The sequence below is a fragment of the Sinocyclocheilus rhinocerous genome, unplaced genomic scaffold, assembly GCF_001515625.1.
Source record: "Sinocyclocheilus rhinocerous isolate Xijiao unplaced genomic scaffold, SAMN03320098_v1.1 scaffold1136, whole genome shotgun sequence".
Lineage (NCBI taxonomy): Eukaryota > Metazoa > Chordata > Actinopteri > Cypriniformes > Cyprinidae > Sinocyclocheilus > Sinocyclocheilus rhinocerous.
The window spans coordinates 565998-583530 of NW_015647033.1; the positions used below are offsets into that span (position 1 = coordinate 565998).

General features: G+C 36.1%; 2 protein-coding genes and 1 long non-coding RNA gene across 3 annotated transcripts in view; 1 reads left to right on the plus strand and 2 right to left on the minus strand.

Moving 5' to 3' along the window:
* The window catches only part of LOC107708341 (dynein intermediate chain 1, axonemal-like), a 12499-nt gene extending 10263 nt beyond the window's left edge, over positions 1–2236 (minus strand). The window contains exon 1 of the mRNA XM_016512534.1: positions 2176–2236. Coding sequence (XP_016368020.1) covers positions 2176–2223 — 48 coding nt within the window. The 5' untranslated portion in view covers positions 2224–2236. The remainder of the gene's footprint in view (positions 1–2175) is intronic.
* A 4071-nt stretch (positions 2237–6307) lies between these two features.
* On the plus strand, positions 6308–7141 carry LOC107708343 (uncharacterized). Its single transcript, XR_001636349.1, has 3 exons — positions 6308–6379; positions 6550–6714; positions 6844–7141. It is a non-coding gene; the product is annotated as an uncharacterized LOC107708343 (long non-coding RNA).
* A 3010-nt stretch (positions 7142–10151) lies between these two features.
* Positions 10152–17507, minus strand: LOC107708358 (WD repeat-containing protein 5). The gene is made up of 14 exons (XM_016512555.1): positions 17241–17507; positions 15835–15987; positions 15518–15626; positions 14247–14320; positions 14086–14175; positions 13880–13969; positions 13715–13798; positions 13528–13583; positions 13365–13411; positions 13062–13137; positions 12903–12936; positions 12737–12811; positions 12476–12563; positions 10152–11812 (listed from the first exon to the last, which is right to left on the minus strand). The coding sequence occupies exons 2-14, from the start codon at positions 15913–15915 to the stop codon at positions 11712–11714; spliced, it is 1005 nt and encodes a 334-aa protein (XP_016368041.1). The 5' UTR covers positions 15916–15987; positions 17241–17507; the 3' UTR covers positions 10152–11711.
* Between the last annotated feature and the right edge of the window lie 26 nt (positions 17508–17533).

The window sequence follows — 17533 nt, forward strand, 5'->3', positions numbered from 1 at the left end:
TCTCTCTCTCTCTCTCTCTCTCTCTCTCTCTCTCTCGGTGTGTGTGTGCGCGCGAGTGATGTTTGTGTGCATCAATTAAAGCAGCGCATTAATATGGAACGGTGATTAAACTGACTTGAAACTACCTGTGCATTAAAGGGGTCCTATTATGCTCTTTTACAAAGTCTTGATTTTGTTTTTGTTTTGGGGGTGTACTAGAACAGGCTAGTACGGCTTTTACTAGGTTGTTCGGAGAAACACATTATTTTCACATATTTTACATTATTACAACACCTCTCTCCCCAGTCTGGCACCTGGTCGGGAAATGTCATGCCCAGAGTTGCCAGATTGGGCGGGTTCCCGCCGAATTGGGCGGTTTTGAATTTGATTGTGCGGGTAAAAATTGGCTTGGGCGGGTGGACAGAATTTTGGCTGGTTTGGGGTCAATTTGGCGCTTTTCAAACATATAAGTTGCATAGGCTAATTGTTTAACAAAACAAGCCCAAGTATGTATACTGCATCCAATCAGTCATCATAACGTTACTACACGCGCACGCACACACACACACACACACACACTGCAGAGGCGCAGATTGATAAATCCTTGAAAACTGCTAGACTTGATTAGTTTTGACTGTGCAAAGTTCTGTATTCTAGGCCTACAATATGAATTTAACAAGAGACTTCCTCTAGTTCTGTGTAAACTTATAGAGCGACACGAAAGTAAGCGCATTATTGTTGTTATTTTTTTAATTGTCGGATTATAATTAAGTATCAATGAATGACACAGTTTTGAGTTGACTGTCATGGTGTGCGCATGAACGAGTGTGAAATACCTGCTAATTACGTTGCTTTTTCCAATCAAGAGTGGGAGAGTGACTCAACTCTCAAAACGTGAATTATTGTGGAGTGAGATGACACGACGGCTCTATCGCTGCAACTCCGAAATCAGAGCACATTTGAATTAATTAATCATAACCGAAACTAAATATGTCGGTTTATACGATCATGTCTGGACAGGTAAAGCCTACAAATCTTGCCACATTAATCAAACATTGTGGTGTCAATACTCAATAAGTTACAACGCAAATCAGAAATTTAAAAAATAATTCCTTGACTGGTCATTTTGAAATGTCAAAATTTGTCTGCAATTGTTAACCACCTCAATCTGTATTTTAGGGTTTTAAAAAAATTCCCTCATGTCCAAATTCAACATGAAGGGGGGTGGTCCGCTGCAGAAAGAGGCATTTGAAAAGACTACACTGTTCTCGGTCATCAGAGGTATGTGTATAAAACACACAACATTTACCAGAGGTATTAGATTTTTTTTTTCTTTTAAATATCTTGTTATTTAAAATTTTTATATTTTTATTATCTTAAGTTGTTAAAAAACTCCAGATTTTTTTATCATAATATTTATATTTAAGTATATTGTATTTATAACATTTTATTTTGTCATTAATTCTTTTGTATTTTTATCATTTTGTATTGTCTTAAGTTGTCCAAGTTGTTAAAAATGTTATTTTTCTTAATAAAAGCTGTATGTATGGATTGCCATTTTGTTGTCTATTAGACGTATATTAGACGTCTAATAGACGTCTTTTAAACGCAAAATTGCTTGCTGGGTACAGACTAACTAAAGTTGACCCTTAAACGGTTTTACTGCATACCTGCCAGCCAATCAGAATCCAGTATTCAGACAGACCACGGAATAACATGTTTTTAAATAATGGGGGTATATCAAGGATGTGTATTGTCGCTGCTTTTCTGTTGATACAAATGAGATGAGAATACAGAGTAATTTACATAAATTATATAAATGTGCAGAGGATATGGCACTGGTTACACTTTTATGGAAATTTTGTCAATCATGAGTATGAAGATGAGAATTGAAGAGTTGAGATGAATGTATGAGTATGGATGTAGATTTTGAAATCTTGTTTACAAGTTTCAAGGTATAATGCAAAGAGAGCCTCAGAATAATCATAAACAATAAATAAGTTAATAGTCGATCAGAATGTTGAACAAAGTTCAAGCCAAAAAAGTTATGTTGGCTTGAGAGAGCCACGACTCTCAAACTCCAACGGTCAAAAATTACAATCAAAACAGACACACATCTATCTATTCTCAAGCCAACAAAGCTCTGTTTATAAACGTTACTTATCTAGTTTGCTTTATCTGTAATCGTTATCATACCTCTTCAGATTTCACCGTCCCAACTTTGCTTTCATCTTTTGCAGACATTTTTGCTTTCAACCGCTCCCGTCTCGGAAACTGCGTTGTCAGGGCAGCGGCATCTGGGTGACATTAATGCGCATGCGCATAATGAGATGTTCCTCACCTGTGACTCAAGAGCTAGAGCAATCCTTTTGTGTTGTGACAATTAACCTCTACTATTTTGTTTAACGTGAATACTGAAGTGGTGTGATACTTGAAGTGCTGTTTGTATTTATCTTGATTGTACTGAAGTAAAGGGGCTTGGTTGTGAATCAACTGTCTTTTTTAGTGTTGGGAAGTCTGACTCATTTCTGAGAATCGGTTCTTTTGAATAGTTCGTATGAATTAACGTGTAGGCTACTGGTCGGATGATGGGGTTCAGAATCAGCAGTTCTTCGAGAGATTGCCCCTCTGTATGGAAGAAGTGCAGCTGAGACATAGCCTATACCGTTTTGAAGTTCAATTCATTTCACGTTTATTTTATTGCGCTTTTCACTACTGATCGTTTCAAACATGGACTGTAAAAAAAGGTTTCAAAGTAGCAAGAGATGAATGAATGCAATGGTCAATCAGAGGCGTCCTGGGCTGCGTTTCCCAAAAGCTTCGTAAGCTTAAGAAGTTCGTAAAAACGATCGTACGACTGATCTTAATATTAAGATGCTCTGGAGTAATCGTAAAGCCCTAAGTGCATCGTAAGAAGACAGATTTATGCGGTCACCTGCAGGACAATCGGCAGATTGCACCTTTAACTTTATTCAAGTGCAATGTGATTATAATATAAAGTTTTGATTGTGCTTTATTGTACACTTTATTACTCGTTTTTTTAAAATTAATTTATTAATGAAATTATTAAAAAAGGGTGAATACACCTTTAAAAAATTTAAATACACATCTAAATTAAATGACTGAACAACAAAATGAATAAAAGAAGTAATGTAGGAAATATGCTTCAAAGACTGGGGTGGAAATCTGTCAATGACTTACTGACGTGCACGAAAACCAATGTATTGGACCCGGAATTAACGTCTCTATATAGATATTATATACTATAATATATTTTTAAATACAAAGTATATTATAGGCTATATTATTATGTAAAGTATAATATTATACGTATAAATGATAGCGACTCCTAAGTAGCACTTAAAGCACGGCTACGTGCGATTGTGTTAAGTGCATTTTTGGGAAACGCACGTGAAACAATAACGAACGATCGTAAAATGACTCGTAGAAAACGCTCTTAAGCTCTAAGATCAATCGTTATCTAGAAACGCAGCCCAGATTAGTCATCTCTGAAATGCCAGAGTTTTGCGTGCAAATTCTCATCATAAACAACAAAGCGCAGAAATTTGTACGATGTAAGAATGAAATTCATTTCACAGTTTAGCTTCATTATAACGTGAGTTTTTGTGTGCTTAAATTTACTATAGACTGAAGTTATTTCGATGATCCTGTAAATGTTCTTTGCTTGCTTTCTGTATGTAATTTACTCATGTCCGAATAACCGTGGAAATGAAAGCGTTAATTAGTAATAATATTTTTATCAAATTGTGATCGCGTTAAATACAAATTCAGTAGCTAGGATTAACAATATTTTATGACGCGCATATCTTGTTGCCTAAAAACGACCGGTTTATGATGATGCATATTTAATAAAATACATTAACATTAGGCTACTTTTAGCCTTTCCGTAGAGTTTACTTTTAGTCATTTACTTTTAGTCATTTAGCAGACGCTTTTATCCAAAGCGACTTACAAATAAGAAAAAGTAATTAAAACTAAAAGCTAAAACTCTATAAATACTATATATATACACACATTTAAGAAAATAAAAGAAATTAAATAAATAGTGATTAACAAATAAAATAGTTGGTTCACCCTCTGCCGATGGGCATTGTGTAAGTATCGATAACATATTCTTCTAGATATACGATGCTTTGTGTCCCTTTAACTTAAATAAATAAATAAGTATAAGCATAAAAGCAAGTCCCCCCATAATGCATTGTTTAAAAAAAATGCTTTGGGAAAAGAAGAAGAAGAAACATTCCATGACGTCACACTGCCAGGAGTTGTGCCATGTAAATGAACGCTCGTAGATTGATTGATCACCATTCGATTCAATGGCATTCGGAGTAGAAGCGAAGATTATCACCTGAGAAAACACTCCAAGTTTGTCCATAGAGCGACTTTTACAACGCTTCAGTGTGAGCACAAGCTTTTCAAGCGATATGGAGAATAGACCAACAGGCAGCCTTTACATTTCAACTTAATTTTGTGAAATGTTTAGGCTATATATAGTAGTTGGAAAATATAATGTGAACAGGCATTGTTGTAGGGGTTCATATAATTTGTGTAGGCTACATTGAAAGAACAAACGTTGCGACTCCTTTCTCCCCGCTAGCATGGTTGTTAGTTTTGGTGTTAAAAAATATATGTATATTTTTTCTTGAAGTCTAGCTTTAATATTTGACTTCTGAAATCTGTTGGTAATTTCTAACTCTTGTGTTTCTCTGTTTAATTTTTTTCTTTTGAAAAAAGGCAGAAGAAGAAAGGCATCAGTGGGTTTATTTAAAAGAATGTGGCAGACTGTAAAAAGTGCAACACAAAACAATGAAGTGGGCCCTCTTCTGCCACAGCCTAACACAAATTTAGTGGGCCCTCAGCCAGATCCATCTGTTTTCGAGCCAGTGGCTCAACAGGTTCCAACCGATCCTCAACCAGATCAATCCAAATTTAAATCAATGGCTCTGCAGGATCCAGATGATCCTCAACCAGGTCCATCTGTCCTCATGCCCACGGCTCTGCAGAATCCAGTTGTTCCTCGTACATTGCCACCTTGGCCTGTCCGGAGTGCTTTCAGGCGAAGAAGACGCATTGGAGATCCAGTTCCATACATCCCTCCAGCTACTCGTAAATGTTTTTCTGCTTGCCAGCCATTTCTTGTTCTTGCACATATTAGTTTTTACACCTGTGTCTAGTTAAATCTTTGTTTACACATTTGTTGTATGTCAGATACCTCATACCTCATTCCAGATATAACTGATAAATATAGTACTTGATCCAAGTAGTATTTTTTTCCTAGATTACTTGATTAGAACTTGATTATCATACATAACATCATCCATATTTAGTCTCCAGGTAGCTGATTTGTACTAGATGTGTTTATTTTGTCTGCCAATTCCAACCCACTACTGCTACCGAAGTCCATGTAAATTAACATGCTCTTTTTGTATTTTTGCAGTTCCATTTGGTGAACTTTATGAATGGGGAAGGTTAATTGGAAAAGGAGGCAATGGCTCTGTGTATGAGGGGATCCGGAAATCTGATGGCCAGAAGGTACAATCACTTTTGCTGTATTCACCAAATATGTCAGTTTGATGAGTGCTTTAATCAAAACATGTTTGAAATAATTACAAAAATTGTGTTAATGAGAATATTCAGTCTTTAATATTAATTAATTAATTAATATGATTGATTTACCCATGCTTTTTACCCGTTTTTGTTGATCCTTTTTTTATTATTTTGCAGGTCGCCATCAAATTTATTCCAAAGAGGACAAGTGACAATAATATAAAAATTGTAAGTTGGCAAAACTTTATAAATATATCTAAATGAATCAAATTGATCTAAATACAAGTTTGTGAGAAAATCAAAATCTGCTTTTCCACCGCTGAGCCGAGCTCAAGTGGAAACATTACTGGAACCGTTCCTTATTGTTCTTAGAACTGTTCAGCCCGATGGTGGAAAAGCGGCTAAACATACCCATAGTGAACTAACCTTTTATTGATTTTGTTTTTCTAGCTTGGATGTTTTGAGCCAGTGTTTGAAGAAGTGGCTATAAATCTGGTGATGAAACAGCCCCCACTAAGTCAGTACATAGTGTATATGCTGGAATGGTTTGAAGAGGAAGATGATTACATCCTCATCCTGGAGTATCCATGTCCCTGCAAGAGTTTGCGCAGATTCCTCAATGACAACAGGCCACGACTAAATGAATCACTGGCACGTGGCCTGATGATCCAAGCGGTCCTCGGAGCAAAGCACTGTCTTGACCGGGAGGTCTTCCATTGCAGCATCAAAGAAGAAAACATGCTGGTCAATACATCGACAATGGAACTCAAATTAATAGACTTTGGTGGCAGTTGCCTCGTCAATCCTTCTGGCTTTGAAAATGGACATTTAGGTGAGTTGGCTTTTTGTCTTAATGCTTACAATAAGCTCTAATAAGATTTCAGTCTCCTGTGTACTGATTTAATGATCATATGATGTGTTTACTATTTATAAGAATAGATATGTAAAAACAGAAAAATAAAATGCTTGTTCAATGTAAAAATCTCTTGCTTCAATGAACAGGAGGTTGCCGCCCACCTGAGTACCCAAGTGAATATCACGCAGGCCCAACAACAGTCTGGAGTCTGGGCGCCGTGCTTTACTCAATGGTCACTGGAAATAAGCCTTTTAAGACTGCATTTGACAGAATGATAGCCAATGTGACGATCGACCACACATTATCCAGAGGTAAGTGAACTGATAACTACCAGTAACACAAAGACTATAGAATTGTTCTATACATATAGAGATTTTCATACATCTCAACGTTAGCGTGACATACGTGACTAACCAGCTCTCTTGTGAAAACCTGCACAGAATGCCAGGATTTGATAAACCGGTGCCTGACTCGTGATCCTGCAGAGAGAGCAACTTTAGAGGAGATCTTACAGCATGAATGGTTTCAACAGGGACAAATGTCAGGAATAGCTCAGGAGTCAGGTAGTGTAACATAGGGAAGGCAGAAGAGAAATCCGAAATTATTTTTATGAAAAAGCAAGCAGTGCTTCAATTTTTCTTTACATGTATTAATTTGGAAGATGCTCCAAATCAGCCCCAGTGAGGAAAAACAGCACAAACCATTCAGCTTCAGAGGGTCAAGTTTAGTTAAACATTAAGCAGCAAACTTGGTGCACAAAAAAGGAAAAGCAAATTACTATAGCAAATAGAAAAAAACTCTGAATAGCTAATCTTGTGCACAAAAAAGAAGAAAAGTCTTTGAGGAAGTCTGAAATCATAAATCTAGTTAAATTATTGCATGGGATTTCCTTAATAAATCATTACATTTTTTTTTTTTGCTTGTTTCTCGATCAGAAGGAAAGACATGAGTGGTTTTACAATTATGATCGACCAAAGGGTAATAGAAACAGTTAGTGATTTAAAATTTTTAGGTGTTATTTTGGATTCTCAATTAAAATTCGATGTGCATGTAAAGAGGCTTTGTAAAACCATCAGAACAAACCTGAATTGCTTTTATATTATTTTAAAAGCCTTACCAGGGACTGTGGCTGCACATTAGCCATTGGCTATAAGCCTGTATGTAGAGCATCTGCAATGTTATTCTGCATTGTCCCTGCTAAAAAATAAATAAATAAATAAAACAGTGAAAGAAGTGAATCATTTGTAATAAAATAAGAAGTATTAGTTATAAAGTTAGGTCTTATAATAAGAAATTATAAAGTTAGGTCTAACAAGAATATTCAGATACAGAAATGTAATTAAGTGTGAAATAACACTGCAAAGTGTTTACTGTATAAATTAAATATAGATTAATCTTTGCTAAAGCTGTTTTGTTGTTGCCAGATATTTATAGGTTGCTGTCACTTTAAGACTGAATGCACAGACATAATAATATACATTAGATTTTTTTCTAATTACCTTCTCTTCAAGACATAACCAATTGTGTTTATGAGAAAACTTGACTAGAATTTTGAGGTAATTTAGTATGTGTCCCAGGGCCGGCCCTAACCAATTTGGTGCCCTAGGCAAGATTTTAGCTGGTGCCCCTTGCATCACAGCCAATTCCACCACCGATCATTCACACAGAAACGGCATAGCTTTATGACATAGAACAAATTACATATGAAATAAATAAGACGGTTGCACAATAAATAAATAAATAAATAAACTGACATTAACTCAGCTAGCTATTTAAATTAGAGAACTTTATCGTCCAAAGGTAGCTACAATACTAACATTTAAATCTTAATTTCTTCATTTCAAACATTCATAAATTTAGGGATGCACTGATCTTAATTTTTTTTCTTGGCAGAATCCAATACTGATTTTTAATGTCTTTTATTTAAGCAAAAGACAAGAAAGAATGAAAATATGAGTGCATGAAGAATATGGTTAGTTGCTTTATTAGCCAATATTTTGATCTAGTCAAAGTCAAAGTCAAAGTCTGCTTTATTGTCAATTCTGCCACATGTACAGCACATACATATAGAGAATTGAAATTGCATTACTCTCAGACCCTTGGTGCATACAGTTAACACTTAACACTAACAGTAGACATAATACAGATAAATACAGTTTAAAAAATATATAAAATACAAACTATACAATATATAAATAAGGACATTGTAAAAAAAAAAGAAAAAAAAGAGAAAAGAGATAGAAAAACATCTACATTAGACTGTATAATTTCAAAAACAGAATGGTCTGACTTTAGCTTTGTGAAATAAGGCTACACAAAACATCCCAAACAGCAGATGGGCTGAATGAAAATGCAAATTCACTCTCTGTCAACAGGTGGCGCTTAAGGAACAGCAGTGATGCATTGTTTCCTTGATTACCACTGTAAACACAATGCATTATACTGATGAAAGGAAAATGCCATCTAAACTGTTTCTTAAGACAGTCAGTTCCTCTCAGAGATACATTCATACTTCGCGCATTGTGAACAGTGAGCTTGCTCTGCCTGCTAATGTATTTGAAGAGTTCAGATGCAAAAGCCTCTTAGTGCCTTCTGAAATTTTCTTCTAAAATTTTTTTATCAGGCTCCTATGCTTAGGTTCAGTAATTTTACTTTAATGGCAATGTATAGGTCCTTTTCTATGCCATTAAAGTGAAATAACTGAACCTAAATATAGGAGCCTGATAAAAAAATGCTAATTTTAAAATGCTAATATTTCAGAGGGCACTTAGGCTTTTGCATCTGAACTCTTCATTTTCTCCTCTTTGGGTTCTCTGAAATAAAAAAAAGATGATTATTATTATTATTCCGATTTATGGCCGATGGTCAATCGGTGCATCTCTGCTCAATTTCAAATATTACACTGCTTTTATTTTGGTGGTTTCCCAGCAAATAAACAAATGTGCTGTATGTTTCAGAGTGAAGCGCTGCCGCTGCGTGTCATGGGCTGCACTCGAACATATTACCCGAACTGCAGCGCATTGGTATTTTTATATTAAACCGCAATCCTAACCCCTCCCCCACACCTAACCCTAAACCTACTGATGTGTCCGCTTAAGCGCAAGGAGAAATTGTGTTCACATGCTTTCTGAAACGTGACAGTTTACAAAACATTCAGATTTAAAACTGAATTTATTAAGTTCTTGTGTAGCAGGCTATGTAGTTCATCAGTATGTCTATATGAAATACGTAGGCTATGTGCCGTGCATAGAGTCCATTATATAAATTAGGCAGAATTCTAGTTTTTAGTTAGGTCTATATTTGACTGTCCCCCTAAACAAGATGTTTGTTCTTTCAAAAACCCTCTGTCCTACAAAGCTTTATTGATATGATTAAATTACATTGCATAATTATATTTATACAGTAAGCTATATTGTAGTAAGCTACTTCTACCTAAGTAAACCTTGTAGCGTACAACTATTCAAAATACTACATTGTATTGTAGTTTAACTACTTTAAATTGTGAGCAGCTCATGGCTTGACAAATTACACTTTGAAAGCAAAGAACGAGATCCACCTTATTTCACCAGTGTCCTTATTTCCTGTGGAATAATGTAAATTCAGCCGGTTATGATCGCATAATAAACCCCTTCTATAAACCTAGATACCAATAGTGTCGAAACAACGTTGTGTTTCACACCTTGAGCAGAGTACATTTTTAACTATATCGATTGTATAAATTCATGGATGACATTGTGCTGGATACAGGTAAAAAAAAAAATTCTTTATTGAGTCACAGGTCATGTCCAAAGTGACTAAATGCAATACAGATAGAATTCCTCATGCGGCCCTTGTCATCACTGCAGTGCACTTGAAATCCGGTCAAGAACAGAGAGTCCAGAGGCAGAGGATGTGTTAATGCCAAACCATCATCCACATCGAGCAGGAAAAATAAAAAGTACTCTTAAAGTACTATCACCTACTTGAGACACAGTTAATAAGACCACAGAACAGAGGTAAACGTATCAAAGAACAGAGAAGCTGCAAGTATGTACAAAGTGTCAGATACAGAAACATCTCAAGGCTCTAAATACATCCAGACTGCTTTTGGTCACAAGATAAAAGGTTATAGTATATCCACTTCACAGCAACACTCCTCCTTGCATAAGTTGTGTAATTGAAACCACATCATAATTAGAAACTAAATGTGTTTTACCAGATTGTGCTGGTAAGAATGGTTTTTGTATCTCAGAATGAACATTTGTTGCTTGTGTAATTGAAGTCTACTAGAAACCTTTTCTTTTAAGTGATACTTTCTCTAAAAGCTCTGACCAAGGTGCTGTTCCATCCAGATATATTGTACAGTTTTATTTTTCATAAGCACCAAAACTGATATGAACAGAGGTGTTACAGGTAGTTACAGCTGTAGGAATAAAGTGAAGTTTTGGCATACATTATGTCTGCGACTGCTATAGGGTTATATAACAAAAGAGAATGTTTTATTGATAGCACTGCCTAGATGACATTGAGCCACTGAAAACCATAAACGATGTCTGACAACTAGCTTAGCAACTATAACACAATGAATTGTTTTAATTGCTGATATAACAGTTGCATTTTTGTGCTGTACAGAAATAAACATGAAATAGTGGACGTTCAAAACACCCTTCTGCCAGACAACACATTTCATACATAGAGGTTTGATTTGACATTGGTAAGTCAATGTAAGTCTTTGAGGCGTTCACAACTGAGAAGTTTGTGAAACCTCTTTTCGGCCAAATAAATGGAGTGAAGCTGCAAACTGCTCATATAACTGCCACAAATACAGGCAGAGAAATTGTAATACTCCAAACATTTGTTAAAATGGCCACTTAAAATGTGCCCAAGGCATTCTGCTGGCATCAGGAAGTGTGCAAACCACTGATAGACAGATAGATGTCATTCTACAAAACTTACAGGAAAAAAACCCCCAAAAGACAAGAACACTCTCTTTGTCCTAATACGTCTGTGGAGTTCAAACAAAGCTGCCTAAATTTACAGACTGGTTAAAAGTTTTGCTGGATGCTTAAACTGATGAACGAGAGCTGGCGGCAAGGCAGAGAGAAAGTGACTGCTTTAGTTCACGTGAGCGGACAGAGGGGTGCTGTGTTAGGAGAGGGTACTGTATGTCGGGCTAGTGCGCTTTCGCCAGTCCTCTTGCTGAGCCCTGATGTCAGTGTGAATGGTCTAGCGTGACCTTTCAAATGAAAAACAAAAAAGGTCTCTCCCCCCCCACACAAAATGAATAGTACAAAATTAACAAAATAATAAAGTAAAATAAGCCTGAGGCTTAGCAGTCGCTCTTCCAAAGTTTGATGGTTTTGTCATTTTCTAGTGCTGCTGATGCAATGATGTTTTCTGTGGGGTGACATGCGGTTGAGATCACTACATCTACAAAAAAAAACAGGACAAAATTATTTTCTCACAACATTAGAATTGCGTGCACACACATACACATGTACGTAAGTGTGTGTATAAATTAAACGGCAACAATAAACTATGAATTAAAATAGAATAAATTAATGACAAAAAGTATGACCGAAATAAATCTGTCAAATTTCGTACTGCTCAGCTGGAACGATTCGCAGGAAGTGTTCAAACTGTAGGGCTTCAAATAGTCCATGTGACATCAGTGGTTCAACCATAATTTTATGAAGCTGTGAGAATTCTTTTTATGCGCAAAAATAATTAAGGCAGCGGACTGTCCCAGGAGAGAAAAATCATTATTTCTGTATTCTTTGCGCACTAAAAGTAGCTTCTCGTAGCTTCATAAAATTATGGTTGAACCAACTAATGTCATATGGGCTATAGGTTGTTTAACGATGCCCTTACTACGTTTCTGTGCTTTGACCGTGGTAGTACCCTTGCTGTCTATGGAGGGTCAGAGAGCTCTCGGATTTCATCAAAATGATCTTAATTTGTGTTCCGAAGATGAACGCAGGCCTTTCGGGTTTGGAACGACATGAGGGCGAGTAATTAATGACAGAATTTTCATTTTTGGGTGAACTATCCCTTTAAGCTTCCAGAGTTAAAATTCCAACTTCTTGTTCCTACCTGTGTGCCCCTGTAGTTTCTGTACGATCTCCTTGGTCTGAAGGTTCCAAATATAGACCATGTTGTCCTCTGAGCCGGAGACAATCCACTTAAGAGAAAGCAAAATCTTTAAAACCTTTTCCACCAAAATGTGGAAATTTCAGTGAACACTTTTGTGAAAAAAAAAACGAAAGAAAAAAAACCCATAAATGAGTATGCTCAATGTCAGTGTTTAGTGTGATGTGCTTAGCAGCTGATTAGTATAGTGTAGTTCCAACATACCTTTCCACCAGTGACAGAGAAATTAGCAAATATGCAGTACTTCTCGTTTTTATGACCGGTATATGTTTTCAAACACTAAACAAGAAAAAATCATATTGTTATACACAGATTAAGCATTATTTTTATAAATTAAAACAATGCCCCAACTAAACAGAAAAAATCTTACCTTTCCCTTGCTGTAGTCCCAAAGCTTCAAAGTGCTAAAACACAAAGGGAATGCAAGTGTCTTTTCAAAGGCCATGGATAAATAGAAATTATTTCACAACTACAGTTTTTTTTTTTTAAGAATGAGCAGCATAAAAGGCTTAGAACAATAAGGACTCACTTATCCAGAGTGGCAGCCAGGATGTATTTGCCATTGGGGGAGAACTTCACAAATGAAACAGGTGGGTTGTCATCATCTAATAAAAAATTTGCACATGTATACATTTTAATCCCTTTTTATTCTTTAAATCTCTTTATTCCTATTTAAGATGTCATACGTTTTGTTGTTTTACTAGTTTTTTCTTGGATAAATGTTATGCATGTTTGATAAGAACAAGTTTCATAAACACTTTAGAGGTACAAACTGCTGCTTTTGAAACTGGTCTGAACAAGTACTTTTGTGTAAAAAGACTGGTCAACTTACCAATGAGTGTTTTAAGGCACTGCCCTGATGCCGTGTCCCATATACGGCTGTTTAAAAGTCACATATAAGCATGTATGGTTGTTAGTTATACATCCCTGACATATTTATCCAATCTCTCTCTCAAAAAAAAAAAAACACATTCTCACAGCCAAAGTTCACTCACCAAAGTCCATCATAACTGCTGGAAACAATCAATGAGCCATCTCTGTTGAAATGAACCTAAAACAAAGCAACAAATAAACATTTACAATTCAAACAGGAAAAGATCATTTAAAATATATCACCCACCACTGTACACAGTTGTGAATGTGATTATTTGATCTTCATAGGTCAAGTATAAAAGCACTCACTGCAGAGACAGGGTCTGAGTGCGCTGGCAGCGTCTTGAGACATTTTCCTGTTTTAACATCCCAAATCCTCACACTCTCGTCAAACTGCCAGAGATAATAATTAGCATGTTTGTTTGCCTGAATTAGCAAGACGGTGAAATGACAAATGATTGTGAATGGACTTACAGATCCAGATACGATGAGGTTGGACTGAGGGTTGAAGTTACAGCAAAATACATAGTTGCTGTGACCCTTCAGTGTCTTTAAACACTTCCCCTGGTGAAATAAAGAAACAGAGTAAGAAAAAGCCCTGAATATCATAAATTGTGCTGTAATATTTTATATAAATTTGATATTCAGAAGTTAAGCTTTGGCTTGTGCTGTTGACTTACAGAGCTCACATCCCAAATTTTCAGTGTCTTGTCATCGGAAGCTGAGACCAGGAGGTTTGAGTCAGAGGACCAGGCCACATCCGAGATGCCCTGCAGGTGAATGAAAACCAGGTCACATTAGACACCTCGTAAAGAAATGATGGATCTTTTCAGGAACTCACCAGTTTGTGTCCAGATATCGTCTTTTCAAACTTGCCATCATATGCACCCCATATTTTGATCAGCTTATCAGCAGCTGGATGAAAGAACACAAAAACCAAAATTTATAGCTTTTCTTTCACAACACAGCTATTGATCTATATCAGAGTTTCTCAAAGGGGGGCTTCGTGGGTTCATTAAAAAAATAATGAATCATAAAAATGTAAATTAAATAAAATAAATAGGGCTGCCATCAAAATAAAACTGAAATTGCCATATGGCAAGTGTGATTATCAAATTGCGAAAGGCTGTGATTTAGTCTGATGTGCTGCGTGTTTGAGTCAAGTGCAGCACTGTGTTCATTTACAATGTGGTGTGGTGGTTTGCAGTAAATGCTGCTCCATACAAACTCCATCGCTGCATGTTAGTAACATCAATAACATGCATTTTGGAACTCGGCATGCATCAGGACCACTTTATTTTCACATTTGCATAATTTTCAACATTTTTGTGGACAGGTTTTAAGCATTTTGGGAATTTGTAAACTAAACACAGACTTAAAGGTCCATGCAATTGTTTTCTAAAGTAAAATCTTGGAGGTTTAACATTTGAAAGTTAAGAATTTAGGATATATTAGTATTTGTATCTTTTAGTGTAAAATAAAATTATTATAATTATCAGATATAATTTTATATTCAAGTGCAATTGTATTATTACAATAGAAATAATATAAAAACAACTTTATGATTCTTATCACTGAAGGAGGTTTTAGTTTCCAAATGCATCGAGTGGGGTCTCTTGTTCTTTTTGACCAAATTCTGCAGCCCTATATATATATATATATACATACTATAGAAGTCAATAGCTAACAGCAATTTCTGTCATAATTTACCCGTAAGACTTTGGTTAATCTTCAAAACACAAATGAAGATATTTTTAATGAAACCTGAGAGATTTCTTTCCCTCCACTGAAAGTCCAAGTAATTAATCCACGTCTTATGAACAGATACGAATACTTTATGCAATGAACAGATTTAATTTAGGCTTTTAATTTACATCTAAACATATAGCAAATGTGATGTGCTTCAGATGTAAATAAAAAAACTCAAATAAATCAAGTCGGGTTTCATTCCTGTGAGGATTCATTAAAGTAATCTTTGTGTTTCGAAGAATAAAGTCTTATGGGTTTAGAACAACATGCGGGTGAGTAAATAATTTTTACAAGGGAACCCCTGTTCTATAACACATAACAAATTTATATAGGTATTAGTGCTCTACTAGTACAAGTACTTACATGAGCTTGCGAGCCACTCCCCACTTGGACTGAACTTGACAGAAGAGACTGCTTTTGTATGGCCAGCCAATGTGAATTTCAAGGTATAGTTTGGCTTCACAGGTGCTGACTGAGATAGAGCAGAACTCACATCATTAATGACACAGTGAAAAGAGAAATGACATTGTCACAGATCGTATTAGGTACATTTCTGTAGTAAGGCTGCTATACCATTTATACCACAAGTATATCCGTTGCACGATACAAAAATCATCCAAAACCAAGCAAAAAACAATTCCAAACTGTGTCGCAGACAGGCGTTCCCAGTGATGTTTTACCTTGCTCTGGCTGGCAGAGGCAGCTGATGCTGGCTGTGTTTTAGTAGCCTCTGTGTCTGGTTTCTTCTCCTCAGTTGCCATGACGACCAAGTTGGAGAAAATGGGTTTACAGAAGCAAGTTCAACGTCAACCCGACAGTCCAAAAGAGAAGCCCTGATGAGTAGTTGTATGATATTAGTCTTCAGATGACATAGAAAGGCTACATGTAAAACTAATAAGCACATGTTGCCAGTCAATTTGTTAGTTGTCACAACATATTTACAATATAAATATCATGCTATAGAGTTCTGCCCCAAGTATATATTTTTAATTTACATACTAATTTCCTCTGGCTCTCTCTCTCTCACACGCACATACAATTTTTTTTTAATATAATAATATATATTATATAGAAATATTTAATAGCATTTTGTTCACTTTGTACTGTCCCAATGAAGCTATTTAATGTGGAACATATGTAAAGATTACAAAACAAATAGTAACTGCATTTAGTTCACACAAATAATAATTTTCATTATTATGCTCTTTTGGCGTCACTGACTGTTTTGTAGCCTTTTATGATAGTGTATGAGTACCTGGTTTGTTAAGGGCTGTTAATCGGCCCTCTGAAAAAAAGCATCCAGGTGCTTTAAGTATTTTAGTTTCCCATCATGCTCTGTACTTTTAACTTCTTCCCCACTATATTATGTTAAGATCCCAGCTTTACCACTCAGGACTCATAGTCACTGATGCTGGAGGAGGCAACACACAATATAAAGCACCAAGGGTATGTAAAGAGATAAAGAAGGTAATAAGAGTAAATTAAAATTATTTAAAAAAAATAATAATTAAATGAACAACTTGTATAATTTCACAATCTTTCAGATTCTGGATAAACTGATAACGCACACCTGTACACACATACTTTGTATACGCCACCTAAAGCATATAATATGATACTAGTATACACATAAAAGAACAAAACAGTTATATAAAAAATAATCATAAAGTCTGATATAAAACAGTGTTTCGTCTGCACAACATTAATGACAAGACTAATGGCACTGGGAAACTGACTAAAGTCTAAAACCACCTGGATAAATACCAACGCTAAAATCTAGATATCACTTACAGAGCTCGTGTCTGTGTCAGGAAGATCTGTAAAAACACCATTACTGTTAGCAGCTAGGCTATCCGAGAGACGCAGGGCCTCAGAGAAACGATACAGCACCTGCAACTCATTTATCCGTGTAATTTACACATCTTCGTGTCTAAAGTCATGGTTTACCGCGATCGTTTCAGTCATCCGTCCCATCCCCAATACATTAAATACAGTAAAGATTGATGGATCTTTTCTCTGCACACATGCCTCTCTCACTCTCTGTCCATACATTCAGACAACAAAAGCAGCGAGTAAACTCACTCACCGGCGGCTGCTGAGGTGGTAATAAAAGCTGTTCTTGGCTTATGGGATGACTCCAATGCTGGCTTTGGATAAAGATTTGTTCATGAATCGCGCGACAGGCCGTTTTGATCATGCAATGAGTTAGTGATCGTGCTGAATACTATGGTGGATGAGCGCCTCTCCACCACAGGCTCAGGCGGTAATGAGGCAGTAACAACTACTGCGCATGCGCAGATCTCAACGGCGGACCAAGAGGGACTTTTTTTCAAACGCTGAGATGATAGACCGTGCACCATGTGGCAGGTCAGTTTTTAT